At 39.6% G+C, this 15,613-nt stretch overlaps 1 protein-coding gene across 1 annotated transcript in view; it reads left to right on the forward strand.

The window, feature by feature from the left end:
• The window catches only part of LOC124500936 (probable cation-transporting ATPase 13A5), a 115,713-nt gene that overhangs the window by 99,436 nt on the left and 664 nt on the right, over window positions 1-15,613 (forward strand). Inside the window, exons 26-29 of the mRNA XM_047064797.1 lie at window positions 2,633-2,807; window positions 5,248-5,450; window positions 11,593-11,681; window positions 14,026-14,106. Of these exons, the coding sequence (XP_046920753.1) occupies window positions 2,633-2,807; window positions 5,248-5,450; window positions 11,593-11,681; window positions 14,026-14,106 (548 nt within the window). The remainder of the gene's footprint in view (window positions 1-2,632; window positions 2,808-5,247; window positions 5,451-11,592; window positions 11,682-14,025; window positions 14,107-15,613) is intronic.

Here is a 15,613-nt window from a genome sequence, read left to right on the forward strand (position 1 = left end):
CACAGAGATGCAATTAGACTTCTCTCCATTATCCACAGCCTACTTAGTCATTTGGTGGCCATCTTCTTCCTTGAGTGCAGGAACGTGGGAAAAACTAGAAACAATGTAGCCTCTCTGCCTTCTGTGGCCCCAGGGCACAGTCTCCTTGCATTGACCACAGTCCACATGGTGCCCCTTCCTTGCCTGCCATGCAATGACTTCTCACACCAACCATCCAGAGTGAGGCCAGACTTTACAACTTAAGGGCACAGCCTCCACAAGACTGCCCTTACTTTAGACCTCAGCCATAAGTTTGGGGGCCCCCATGACACCCACAAGTCTGATTAGCTGGCTGCAAAATTGGGGGGTTCTTCTTCTCCCCATAGGTTCAGTGATTCATATCAACAACTCAAAGAATTCAGGGAAGTGCTATACATATGATTCCAGTTTTATTATAGCAAAGGGATACAAATCAGAACCAGCCAAAGGGAGAGTGAGGTCTGGTGGGAGGATCCCCACACATCCATTGTCCTCTTCCTGGGGTGTCAGTTTGCCTTATCTTCCTGGCATATCAATGTGTGACAATATGCAGAGGATTGCCATACAAGGAAATCCACCTGAACTTTGGTGTCTAGAGTTTTTACTGGGGTTTCATTATTTAGACATGATTGGTGGAATCATTTGCCATGAAGTTGATCTCAATCTTTTTATTTTTCAAATTTTTTTTTTTGAGTTTTACTTTTGAGAGAGAGAGAGAGAGAGGGCAAGCAGGGGAAGGACAGAGAGAGAGGGAGAGAGAATCCCAAGCAGGCTCTGCACTGCCAGCACAGAGCCTGATGTGGGGCTTGAACTCATGAACCACGAGATCATGACCCGAGCTAAAGTCAAGAGTCGGATGCTTAAACCAGCTGAGCCATCCAGGTGCCCCAAGTTGATCTCAACCTTTGGTGTCATGGCATCTATATGCTGGATTATCATTTTATCACCAACTCTCTTTATGCCTGCCATCTGTCATCTTATTTGCATAAACCATCATTGCTATCATGAATAAAGACACTCCTATCAACTTAGGAAATCCCAACAACTTAGAGGATACATCCCAGGAACTGGGAATAAAAGCCAACCAAATTCTTTATTACAACCCGTCTTTGTCTTCCTTTAGACTTCAAGTTCTTTGGGGCAGATGAGATGACCTCCTCATCTGTGCATACTTCACACCTTGCAACCTAGCACTGTCCCAGGGAAATATTGATTAAATTGGTAAAGGTAAAGCCTTAGGTGCACCTGGGTGGCTTATTCAGTTAAACCTCTGACTCTTGGTTTCAGCTCAGGTCGTGGTCTCGCGGTTTGTGAGTTCAAGACCTGCATCAGTCTTCATGCTGACAGTGCAGAACTTGCTTGGGGTTCTCTCTCCCCCTCTCTCTCTGCCCCTTCCCTGCTCACTCTGTCTCCAAATGAATAAATAAATAAATAAATAAACTTAAGCAAAAAAAAGGTAAATCCTTAGTCATAGAGCTTTAGAGTAAAAGAGTTGGAAGAGACTTTGGAGATCATTTAGATATTCCAACACATTCATTTTATACATGAGAAAAATGAAGTACCAGAGGGTTCAGGTGATTACCCAAGAACCCACCGAGCAAACTGAAGACCTACTTTAGAGTTTTATCATCCCAGACTGGACACCTGCTCCTACCACCCTACCCCTTCATTCATGAACACAAAGCTCAGCATACACACTCTACTTTCTTCCTTACATCAAAGAAACCAATGATTTGCCATGAAAAAGGAAAAGGTATCAGCTATGAAGACAAGAAGTGAAACACGACTCTTGTGTAAACCTTTGATGTAGTGTATCTAATTCCTGACTTTTCCATGCTTCTTCCCTGCACTGCCCTAAGAAGTAAAGTACATTCCATTTTCAATAGCTTGTTAGAACATATGGCTCCTAAGAAGGATGCAGTCTGTTGTTTTTGTTGTTCTGTTTAATCTCTGCCTATCGCCTATCCTTTAAATTAAAAAAATACATAAACTCTAGGATCAAAGCTATAATACATTTTAATACTCTCATCTGGAAGCTAACCAAGCTTAATACACTCTAGCAGTTCTCCATTTACACACTTATCCAGCAGGGAACAGAACACACCTCTAGCATCTATCCTGGTACACTGAAGTGCTCAGAGAATGTTGGATGAATGAATAATAAAATCAGTACTTAAAAAATAATCTCCAGCATATGAAGATTAATCTAGCTTGATGCTTCTTACTCTCCTTATCTTAAACTCTCTGCCTTCCTACCAGCACTGAGAGATCATAGTACTGCTTATCCATGTGGAAGGCCACCTTTCTATTTTACATACCTTTCCTGGTCGTCTTGTGAAGAAAATATATGCACCATGAAATATGGTAAATGTATTATTTATAGAGCTTTTAAACCTCTTTTTGTTTCTGAAGGTGAAACAAAAGCATGGAAGTGGCAAAGGCTGGTAGCATTGGATATACACCAATGCTTATATACATGTGCTTCCCTAGATGTAAACCCTGAGTTCATGTTTGCTGAATCTGAATCCTAACGGAAGTCTCAAGGTAACAGGCATCTCAATCTTCTATTGTCAATAATGAAACCGTAATAGGGGAAAATGCATTTGTCTTTCAGTGAGTTCAACTCATGCCTACCCCAAACTGGCTCCTTACCGACCGGCAGGACAGCTCCTCTCTCCCCCTTTGCTGCTCTCAGTCTTTTTGAACACCTGTTTCACCTGCATTGTGCAAATCTGTGCATTTCTCTATGTGAAGCAGCAGCCCTGGTATTGTGAGGTCTACAGATACAGGTAAGTTCAGTTTTTTTAGTTTTCCTTTCTGAAGGTGATACGAGTGCCCAATGTCACTGTACAACTTGGTTGAACATACACCCTAAATTTTTAATTAACAACAGTTGGGTCTCCGGGGTTCTATGCTACCAGTGTCAGGATAGAACACCAAACACAGTTAATAGGTGGAGTCCTGGGGTGAGCCATGTCATTTGGCGGGGGGGGGGGGGGGAGATCTTCACATTGGTTGTTAATGTGTAGACTAAATGTGTTTACTAAATGAATGCATTCATTCCCTGGTGGTTTGGATATCATATAGACCAGAGGTCAGCAAACGTTTCTTACATAGGGCTAGACAATAAATACTTTAGGCTCTGTGGACTAGACAGTGTCCGTTGCAATTACTCAGTACTACTGTTGTAGTGAAAAGCAGACATAGACAATCAATAAAAAGTAGGTGTGACTATGTTCCAATAATACTTTATTTACAAAAAGAGGTGTTGAGTTGGATTTGGCCTATGGACTTAGTCAGCTGGCCCCTGATTTACAAGAGAGATTGGCTTAAATTAGCTTGAGTTTTTCAAAAGAATGTTAAAATTAAAATGTTTGTTGATGGTATCATTGTTCTCATTGCTTTGAACACTAGACTCGGGGCAAATCTTTACCACCCCGGGTTTTAATTTCTGTAAGGATAAATTAAGGGTAAAATGTGGGGAACTATACCATAGGTATTCAAACTATTTGCTTCTGAAAAGGCCTGCCTGAACTCCAAAAGGAAAGGCAGAAAAGGGGCTGCTCTTTTTGAGGTAAGGCTTGGACAAACTCCCCTTCACAGACTCCATGATGCTCCTGAGGCACCGGAGCCCCAGCAACCAGTGAAAGATTGAAAACTACTGAATGATGTCTAAGATTGCCATTTATACCCTAAATTCAGCAATTCAAGTATTATTGCTTGGAGTAGAGAATTCATTTTTGTCTCAAAACTAGATTTTTCTCCTCATGGGAAGGCATATATTCAGATAAGTAAAATTCTGAATCTGGGAGACAAGCAGGGAAAGCTAAATGGATGATGGCTAGGTAGTCGTGCCTTTATCATTAACCATGCAACACTAGGCCTTAACTCTCTTATCTGCAATGTAAGTATACCAGATTAAATATATTTTTGTGTTAAACTCTATAATTCAGGCCTTCTGGTCTATCTGTCCCCTTTGTGCAAAAACATTATGTGACTACTGATTATTTGTTTCATTAATGTACTCAGCAAACATTAATTGAACATCTACCATATGCCAAACACATTGTGGGACCCCAGGGAACCAAAGATATTAAGACTTAAGTCTATTTATTGGGAACTAATTTCATCTATAAACAGTTACAAGAGTAAAAAGTTTCAAGCTGAACAAGAAAGCTGATACAAACTAATTTGTGAGTTTGGAGATTAAAAAAAATAAACATTGCAAATAGATCAGTCTGGACTGGGAAGGCTCATCTTTTAAACAAACGTTTTTCTGAGCAACTATTCTGTGGCATTTCTGTGGTAGGTGTTAAGGCATTGTAAATTTGGGTAAAATCACAACAAAGTCAACCGAAAAGAGAAATTCCATATTCAAGGAACTCTCATCCCAGGGGTGGAAAATAAAAACATGTGAATGAATAATTGCAGAACAATGAGCTAAATACAGCACTAGAAGCAAGAACAGAGAGCAGTAGGCAAACTTTCCAGTGAACTAAAGACAACAGAGGAATGGAGACGGAATAGAGTATTTGACCCAGGCGTGTGCAAACTGTAGTACTTGGGGAACAGAAAATTTTCCTATGTGTTTGGAGTATAAGGAGCAGAGGAGGGCTGGCAAAAGATAAGGGCAGGAAGCCAGATTCGAAGATTTCTGGGCTTGCTTGAGAAGTTGGCATTTAATTTATTAGCAAAATAGAGCCACTGACACTCAGAAACAGGAGAGGGTCATTCTTGGATCCTCAGGAAGAGAGTGATATGGAGCAGGCAGATTCATACTCAGGACCTAAGGTAGTAGGCTTATATTAGTCCTCAGAAGAGAAAACAACACATACATACTCTCTCTCTCTCTCTCTCTCACACACACACACACACACACACACGTGCCCACCACAACCCTCCCCCAACATGCACGAATGCACACACATGGGCAGCCATGGTTCATTTGTTCTGAACTGAAAGGAATTTCATAGAAAATTATCATCCAAGCCCTTTCAACACAAATCACTTGTTCTAAATGGAATGATAGACAAAGAATAATTTTGACTTGTTCTAAATGTTATTTCTGCTTTGTCATTGCAAGAGGTGAACAAAATATGTCTTGGTAGTTACTGGCTGGGACAATCTGAAAGCTGAGACCCCATGGCAGTGATAAACTTTTTTTGTTTTCCCGCCACCTGGATAAAAATAGAATAGAAAATCCCATAAATGTTGGCGATTCTCTTGTAGTAAGTGCTTTCTGGACAACCAAAGTAATTTCTCAATGAATATGAGTTTGGAGAGAAATGGGACTGAAAATGCAACGCTGATTCCTGGTTCAGTTTTAAGTTTTGAGAGTACCACACTGTGGCCCCTCACCACCATCAACTGTATCACAGCAGCGTTTATCTTCTCTAAGGGAAAGCCATTTCGAAAACCCATCTACACAAACTGTGAGTATATGAAGTTTAATTTTCCTTCCATTTCCCCACCCTCCCCAGAGTTGCAGTTCAGTGGTACAGTGATGGCTGACCTCTGGAATGAAGTATCTACAAATGGTTGTATAATGCTTTTGTGACTTGCTCTCATTCTTACAAGCTCTCCCTCTAGTTATCCACCATTTTTTTTGTTATTTTCTTTCACTTTCTGTATTTTCTCAGCTTTATCTTGCAATTAAAAAAGAGGGGCGCCTGGGTGGCTCAGTAGGTTAAGCGTCTGACTTCGGCTCAGGTCATCATCTTGCAGGTCCTGAGTTTGAGCCCCACATCAGGCTCTGTGCTGACAGCTCAGAGCCTGGCGTCTGTTTCAGATTCTGTGTCTCCCTTTCTTTCTGCCCCTCCCCCACTTGCTCTCTCTCTCTCTCTCCCAAAAATAAATACACGTTAAAAAATTTTTTTAAATGTAATTCCATTTAAAATGTTTTTTTTAATGGAGTATTGAAGGATAATTTTCTTTTTTTTAATATATATATGAAATTTATTGACAAATTGGTTTCCATACAACACCCAGTGCTCATCCCAAAAGGTGCCCTCCTCAATACCCATCACCCACCCTCCCCTCCCTCCCACCCCCCATCAACCCTCAGTTTGTTCTCAGTTTTTAACAGTCTCTTATGCTTTGGCTCTCTCCCACTCTAACGTCTTTTTTTTTTTTCCTTCCCCTCCCCCATGGGTTCCTGTTAAGTTTCTCAGGATCCACAGAAGAGTGAAACCATATGGTATCTGTCTTTCTCTGTATGGCTTATTTCACTTAGCATCACACTCTCCAGTTCCATCCACGTTGCTACAAAAGGCCATATTTCATTTTTTCTCATTGCCACGTAGTATTCCATTGTGTATATAAACCACAATTTCTTTATCCATTCATCAGTTGATGGACATTTAGGCTCTTTCCATAATTTGGCTATTGTTGAGAGTGCTGCTATGAACATTGGGGTACAAGTGCCCCTATGCATCAGTACTCCTGTATCCCTTGGGTAAATTCCTAGCAGTGCTATTGCTGGGTCATAGGGTAGGTCTATTTTTAATTTTCTGAGGAACCTCCACACTGCTTTTTGAAGGATAATTTTCATGAGTGGTAGAAACCTGGGCAGGAAACTCCTTATGTGCAGATACACACATGCATTATTAAATAGTTACGGGTCCTGTCCTGTTGTGAGTCATCAAGAATGATTTTGAGTATATATATATATCCAGATACTTTGTAAAAGACTTTTCTAACCAATTCAGATACAACTTGACCTCTTTGTAGCTTCACAACATTGGGCAAGTTACTTTATTCTGTGCATTTCTTGAATCACCACTGATTTTAGCCATCTCTTCTTCTCTGAATTGCCTACGTACATTTTTATCCATTCTTTTCCAACAGGGTCACTCTTCTATTTCTTATTTATTTGTATGAGTTGTTTATTCCTTTGCGATTTTCTTCCCATTGCCTTTAGGCACAGAGAGGTTTTTCCCATTGCAAAATCAGGTAGATTAGCATTTCCTTGTTTTTTAAATTTATTTTAATGCTTTTTAAATCTAATGTTAATTTCATCATACAGTTTGAAGTAGAGATCAAACTACTTTATCTAACTAGTCACTCGTTTTCCCAGCAGATTTTATTACTTAATATTTCTTTTCATCATTTATTTCTCAACTGATTATATGCCACCTTTATCATACCTACATATTCATGTATATTTATGGCTTCATTATATACATAATTTATATTGTGTGAGTTTTTATATTTGTTATATACTTACATATTAATTTATATACAATTAATTAGTTCCTAGACTATCTTTTCTGTCTCATTAACATGCCAGCTTATTCTTGGTCTGTCACTATACTTTAAAAATTATAGTTTCATTTATTTAGCTATAGTTTTGTAAGTTTTAATAAGCAGTTAGATTGATGTATCTTCATTACTCTTCAGTTTTCAAACATTTTTTACTTCTCTTTCTTGTTCATCTTTCCAGATAAACTCTAGAATAAATTGTAAGGCTTTTTTAAAATTCCTTTTTTGAATTTTGATACTTTGGGGAAATTTTAATGTTTACACAATTAAGTCCTCAGTTTTAAAGACATACTATATTATGCTTCTCCATTTGTTCATTCTTTATTTAAAAAAATTTTTTTTAATGTTTGTTTTTGAGAGAGAAGGGGGCAGGGCAAAGAGAAAGCCGAAGCAGGCTCCAGGCTCTGTGCTGTCAGCACAAACCCCTAGATGGGGCTTGAACTCAGGAACTGTGAGATCATGACCTGAGCTGAAGTCGGACACTCAATCAACTGAGCCACCCAGGCCCCCCCAATTTTATAGCTTTTTGATATCTGCATTTCCTGTTGGATTGATTTTGTGTGTGGGGGTAGTGCTTTGTTAGGTTTATTATTAGGCTTGAAAACTCTGACTTTTTCTTTCCTGGGGAAAAAAAAACTTTATAGATGTAAATGGTCTATTCTTGACAATTTGCAAGAACCCAGTAAAATAATCTGGCTCTAAATCCTTCCTTTGAAAGAACTGTTTTTTTTTTTAAAGGACTGATTTGTTACCCTCTTTCTATTATTTTATTTTATTTTATTGTTTTAATGTTTATTTACTTTTGAGAGAGAGAGACAAAGTGTGAGTGGGGGAGGAACAGAGAGGGAGACACAGAATGCAAAGCAGGCTCCAGGCTCTGAGCTGTCTGCACAGAGCCTGACAGGGAGCTCAAACTCAGGGGCTGCGAGATCATGACCTGAGTTAAAGTCAGACACTTAGCTGATTGACCCACCCAGGTGCCCCAAATTATCCTCTTTTTAAACTGTGTTTTCACATAACAAATTTCCCCCCAGATATTTCTAGTTCATTGAGATTATTGAGTCTCAGCGTAAGATTTTGAGTCGTATGTTCTTATAATTTTATTGCCTTTTATAACTCTTTTAATATTCTCATCCTGTATGTGTTACCTTTCATATATTCTTACAAGAACTATATTTTTGCTGGTTTTCTTTAAAAGACCAGTTCTCAGATTTAATAAATTCTGTATGCTTTCTCTTTTCTAACTTATTAATTTTTGCTTTTTTCATTCTTTTTCTTCCTTCTTTCTCTGAAAACATTGTAATGTTTGAATTGACTTTATAATGTAAGTATTTTCTTTTGATTCTTGTGAAACAAGAAAATCATTCAAGATCAACAATTAAAGTTTGGGCCACATTCTTTACGTTTTCACAGGTCTCTAATTATGACTTGATTTCTTCTCTGACCCACCTAGTTTTCAGAACAGAGAGGTTTCCTTTTCAAGTGGAAAGGGATTTCGTTTTCATTCCTCTAGTCCTCTTTATTCAACAGTCTGCAAATGGACTTGATTTGCTTTTTTTTGTCCCAGCTGATGTTTTCAATTTTGTGTTAAATCTGTATGTTAGAAGGGATTTTTCATTAAATTTAGTTAATAATTTCTAGTTTTATTGTCCTGATCAGAGAACCTGGCCTGTAAAATTTCTGCTCTGGGGAATTTACTATAGTTTTGCCATCGTATGGCATAACCTGTAATCTGTAATTTTCTAAATAAGTCATAGATATTAGAAAAGTAAGCCTCATTCCTATTCTTAAACTAGAAACATACCTTTACTATGTTAAACTAGTTTTAGTAATTATTTACCATTCTATCTATTGTCACTACCACACCCCCTTTTTTTTTTGGTACAGCTGTTTTTTCAAAGGTTTTGAGAGCATGCTAAGACCTTCCTTTCATTTTATATTTTCTATAAACTTCCTGATTTTCTTATGATATTTTTTAGTTTTGATTCAGTGTTTGATAATGCCCTTGGCTCTTGTCACAACAAATCAAGATTCTGCTTTATGTTTTAAGGTAAATCACTTATAGTCCTTTTTTTGATTGTGAATGTATTTTACAAGGAGAATATGATACATTACATTGGCAAGTACTTTAGTTTGAACAGTAACTACAAAGCTTTTTACATACATTGAATTAAGTGAGAACCGAATTAGTTACATCATAGTGACTTAAAGCTTGTGGGTAAACTCAAGTCCTACATCGAAAATAACTGAAAATCTTAAGTTAAAAACAAGTTTTATAAACAAATATTCTAACAGAATCTCCTAATAAGTCATTTAGTCTCAAAAGTCCTTGGAACTTTCTATTACAATATCAAGCAATTTTATTTTCAACTCTGTATCTTTCTTGATAGCCTTTGGCAGATCAACTTTATAATGAGACGATCTAGAAAGAATACAGACTTAATCTTTATGGAAACAGATGTGACTATTTGCAAACCCTTCCCTTCCTTGCAAACAATCTGTAGTGTCTTGCCCAGGACATGTCCTCCCAAATGACCTGTGTAAAAAGAGTACCATTCTTTCAAGCTTCCTCATCAACAGCAACTGATCTAGGGAGGCAACACTCACTTCCGTTCATCATTATGTTCTCCAATCAAAGCGGAATTACATGAAGGCCTTATAATTTTCCTCCCACACTGGTCATTCGTGTGCCCACCTGGCCTGCTTTTCAGATCATTAGTCTAAGGACGGTGTGATGTGTCCAGCACTCCACTCAGTTGCTGTGACTACCAGGCCTTCGTCAGGATGGACACTTGGGGCATCATCTTCTTCCCAACATCTGGGTCCCTGGAACATGGAAACAATGACATAAATGAAAAATCCACACAGCCATCTCCTGGGCTCTTCTTACCCAGCTGCACACATTATTTTGGGAAATAAGCGATCCTGGTGCCCCTGCTTTTTCTTTTCTCTGCTTCACACCCCTCCCAAGCAAGCCTGGCTCTTCTTCTGGGAGGTGTGGCATCTAGTTGTATATATCAAGTGAAGCTTGGATGAATATGAGGGGGTGTGTAGGTGCACAGGGGTGAAACAGAGCTTTGATGTCTTCAAAAAATAGGGCCAGCTGCAGAGGCACTGTCATCTCCGATTTTTGGTTGGTATAGACCTGTATAGAGTTGGGGACTGGCAGGCCATAAACCTTGGAATAAACGAGGTAGAGAGAATACAAGAGAACATCCAGTTTGTTTGTTTATAAATTTTAGAGCGTGTTAGGATCCTTTATATCATGGCAACACTGATGAAATCCAATTGTTTGGGCCTGAAGGTGCTAATCTCATCAGAAAACATTTGTAAGGCCCATCTACAAAGTGTGTAAAAGCTCTGTGGATGCAGACGTGGGTAGGGCCGGAGGGATAAAAACAGTGGTGTTGGCACAGTGCATCCTGGGAAGTTTAAGCTTCCTAAAGCAAAGCCATTCGGGCAGGTTGGAGAGAAAGAACCCAGCAGATGTACATGATAGCTCCTCATTCTTTCAATTCAGAGTCCTACAGAAGGGCATACAAAGTCACTTTTAAGTGGTTACAGTCTAGTAGATGCATAAAGGAAGATCTTGCAAAGCAGAGTGTTAACCATATGAAAGAAAACTTTGTGAGAGAGGCCTGGGTAGTCCTTAAAAAGAACGTGGTATCTGAATTGGGCTTTTTAAGAAAATTTTAAGAAAAACTGCCAAGACATAAAGAATATCCGCTACACAGGGTACTTCGTGAACAAAGTCCTCCGCGGAGGTAGCAGGTTTGTGATTTAACCCCCTTCCAACACATAAGAAAGAGCAATAAGAGACTAGAACAGAAAGGCAGATGGAAATTGGATTCCATTCAAGGAAGGCCTTGAATGTCAGTTGAAGACCCTTGGACTTTATTCTCCAGGCAAAAAAGAATGCAATGATACTAAGAGGACTGACCATTCATCCATTCATGCAGAATTCACCAGACACGCAGTGATAAAGCATTGGGGCTTCTCTGGTGACCCTTCATGTAGGCTGGTCACTGCAGGGCGTCCCGGCCCTCCTGGACTTCTCAGCTGACGTGACTCCTTTATGGAGTGTCCTGTATTAGATCAGCAGTTTTCCATAGCACGCCTTTCAAAGGAAAGATGTGAAGCTGTCACCTTTGTCTGGTAAGCATTAGAACATATTTTAAAACATATGAGGATCTATCAAAACATCTGAAGATATAGCCGATATTTGCCCAACAGAGATAATTGATTCTGCAGTGTGTGCCAAATTATATGAAACATTCATTTAGCATCTAAAAATAATGTTTGGTGTTTCTTCAGATATATTCTCATTTCTGCTGATATCTGCCTTGGGCCTCACAGTTTTCATTCTGTTTTCTGACTTTCAAGATATATATCGTGGAATGGAGGTAAGTGGTATTCATTTCCACCTCTGGAGTGACTCATATGTGCAATGGGACCATATTTGCACTGTAATTTGCAAGTCAGGTATTACCATATCCTCTCCAACCATTTCATGTTGTCGAGGCTACTCTGACTTCCTAGAGGAACAAATAACTCATCACACGTATGCTAACCTCTGCTTGTTCCCATATCATCTGTATTATCAATCTGGAACATTTATCCTATTCACACCTAAAAGTGCTGTTTGGATACTTTATTCATCCATGTTATGCTAATATGATAAAATGATGTGCTAATTCAGTAATTCTTCAAGTGTCGTTTTTTAAACATATAGTAGAAATCCTTTATAATGTAGTTGTAAGGAGTAAGAAAAAGTTGACTTGTAGGCCAATCAGGTTCTGTCTGTCAGACATTGACTATGGGGAGATTTATTTCAGTGGGCATCACTTAATCCAAGGGGTGGTGGGTTAAAATAAAATTTAAGAAGAGGTCATTGAACCCATTCTTAGAGCCAGCATTGTGGGAGAAATGAAAGAGAGGGATTGACTCTTGACTTGCAGTCTATAGTTTTATTGAGGACATTGTGTCCTATGCGAGTGAAATGATGACATGGCCACCTGGGACCACCTGTGCTTGTAGAAGGTGTAGAGAGAAGTGGGAAGAACACAGGAAGGAAGAGCTCTCACGGGGCCTGTACGCTGTCCCATCATGGAGGGCCTCATGGAGGAGGCTCAACTTGATCTGGGTCCAGAGGATAGGCTGGATTTTGCTAGGTAGGAGGTAAGGGTATTTCAAGCCAGGAGAACAGCCTGAGCACAAGCAGAGAGGGCTGCAAGAATCTCTTTCGTCTTGGAAATGCAAAAGAATGTAAGGTGGCCGAAATAAAAAATCGAAAGCAAGACTTGTTTCACAGAATGCTTGGAAGATTGGCAAAGCCTGAGGCAACATGCTGCGGAATGTGAGGAAGGCGTGGTGTGGCTGGACAAAGGTGGCCAGGGGAGTTTGGGCTTTCTCCTGAGAGCAACAGAGAGTCATTGAAGATATCTGAGCAGGCTTTCCAGCAGGGCTTTTAGGACAGCCTAATTACGTGATGGCAGCCTAATTACGTGATGCTATATGCTTGAGCAGAGAGTCTATGGAGGGAGATGCAGTTAGAAAATGAGAACCTAGACCATTTAGTCACTTACAAGACATTATGAAGCTCCAGAGCATGCTTGGCACTAGCGAGCCCAAGATGTGTAAGGCGTGGGCACAGCTCTCAAGTAGTTCAGAGGCTAGGAGTGAAGACCATCCCGTGGGCAGATAATTCCAAAGCAGTGTGACAAGTGTTTTCCAGGCCAAGGGATGGAGAGGAGTCCTCTCAGATCAGGGCAGGAGCAGCAGGGAGGGGAAGGATCAGGTTCTCCACTATGCTCTGACCCACTGCCAGATCTCACAACGGTCTCCAGACAGCTCCGCACCCAGGTGCTCTGTCTCACAACCCTGAGAAAGGCAGTCTCTACATGAGGGGAGAGAAAATAAAGCGCAATAACCCACTGGGGATGCGAACTGACTGGGGATGAGAATTGCAAGGGGGCAATCAGATGCTGTGGAGGATCTGTGGTTTTAGTCCTAACAACAGCTCAGCCCCCATGTTTGACTTTGGGATCAGAAAGGGGGTTGTGGGAGTAGTCTCTTGCCACTGATGCCAGCATGGGAAGTTGTAGTGTTAATACCTATCAGTTAATCATAATTGGTGGCCGATAGGTACCCTTGAATCCTTAAAAGGAGGTGGGCTGTGTGCGTTCAACGTTGATCAAGCCATTAGACTTAGGGCTGGGAACCTTGGTCCGGAAAGTTTCCACCTAGTATCAAAAGTAACTGGTAACCTCTGTGCCCTTTATGTTTTACTCATACGTCAATTTCACTGAATGAATGAACTCCAAGTAGATTTTAACTTTGGGAGGATTAGAAGTGATAGCATTATTAGATGAATGACTTAATCCTGCATCCTCTTACCTCCATTTGAAAAGATAAAAATGAAGAGAGACACACAGGTTCCAAAGTGTTTTGTCCCATGTCTGTGACCCATGGCACATTTTACCGAATGTTTACTCTCAAGCAGTGGAGGAAACACAGGCCAAGAGGCAGTCAGTTCTCATTTGAATTCTGGCCCTGTTTATTGATTGGCTTTGCATCCTTAGGCAAAGCACTGACCTCATCTGTGAAGTGGAGAAAGCAATGCCTACCCTCCAAGCTCAGAGAGCTGTTACAAATACATAAATTAAATAAGATAATTAATGTTTATGTGTGTGTGTTTTCAAAATTTAAGGTCTGCATGGTATAAAGGTAAGATTCTTTTTTTAACAGTTCATCCCAACACTGACATCATGGAGGGTTTCGATTTTGGTGGCAGCCCTCACCCAATTCTGTGTGGCCTTCCTCGTAGAGGTAAATTTCTGTACATCTCTTACACTTTTTCCGGGAAAATAAACAAATAAAGGGTCTCATTCTCAACAGGTACCTGTTTTTTAGATGGACCGTTTTTGCCTCCCAAAGTGATAGTTATTAATGGTTTGTAAGAACTGTGCATGTTCTCTTTGGGGGAAACTCTTGCAGAGTGATTTAAACTTCTCTAAAGGCTGCATAGAAATGTTCTCAGGATCCATGTTTAGCATGGAAGGCAAAACATCAAATTAACTCTAATTTTTGTCCCCCATGAAGGCATCGTAGTGTATTTTTCTAGTATTATCAATAAGCTAGTAGAGACTAGACCAGGTGACCTACAAGCTCTAAAATTCAATGAGACCTTTCAGCGTGAAGAGCTGTCTTCAGAAGGGCTTCCTTAATTAAGAGTGGAAGGAAACCATTGCTCATCTAGTCAATGCTTACTCTTGAAAGTCTTCCCCTATAGTATTTTTCTTCTATTCACTGTCATTAAGTGACTTTACCTACTCAGTGAAAGTCCTGGGTATTATTTTTTAAGGGACAGTTTAAAAAAAAAGATTCATGTATTGTAAATCCCTTGGGAAAAGGGTTCAAACAAATCTATGTAAATATATGTGTGTGTGTGACACATACATCATTATATACAAGGAGTGTAAAATTTCTCATACTCTAAGGAATTCCATTTGAGACTATATATATTTTTATGTATTTTATTTTTTTAAAGTTTTTATTCATTTATTTTGATAGATAGAACATGAGTGGAGGAAAGGCAGAGAGAGATGGGGAGAGAGAGAAAATCCCAAGAAGGCTCTCTGCTGACAGCATAGAGCCCAATGTAGGGCTCGATCTCACAAACTGTGAGATCACTACCTGAGCCAAAAATCAAGAGTCAGATGCTTAACCAACTGAGTAGCCCAGGTGCCTGAGACTATATAGATTTTCAAATAACCCAAAAGGGGAGGAAAAAAAGTCTACATGTATGAAGGTATTCATCGTAGTATTATCTATGGTGGTAAAATTTGTTTACCTTAATTATAAAACATTTTAATGTTTATTTATTTTTGAGAGAGAGACAGAGTGTGAGCAGGGGAGGGGCAGAGAGGGAAAGAGACACAGAATCGGAAACAGGCTCCAGTGTCTGAGCTGTCAGTACAGAGGCTGATGCGGGCTCGAACTCATGAACCATGAGATCGTGACCTGAGCCAAAGTTGGACGCTTAACCAACTGAGCCATGGTGGTAAAATTTTAGATTCAACCTATATGTTCAAAAGTAGAGATGCTGTTTGTTTAAATCAATCGTTATACACCAATTTGAAAAAATGGTATAGGATCATTAAAAGTGATTATTGAGAAGACTATGGCTACATGTGACAGAAAGTCTAGCATAACCAGAAGTGGGATGCAAAATTTGACCATTCCTATTATAAATGTGTAAACATTGTGAGTGCATGTGAACATAGAAAAAAGAGAACCCTCCCCAAACGGAAAGCAAAACCCATTTGATTTCTAG

Source organism: Lynx rufus, unplaced genomic scaffold (assembly GCF_022079265.1).
Source record: "Lynx rufus isolate CCGP_SWC_20201006 ecotype Redwood Valley unplaced genomic scaffold, mLynRuf1.p SCAF_64, whole genome shotgun sequence".
Lineage (NCBI taxonomy): Eukaryota > Metazoa > Chordata > Mammalia > Carnivora > Felidae > Lynx > Lynx rufus.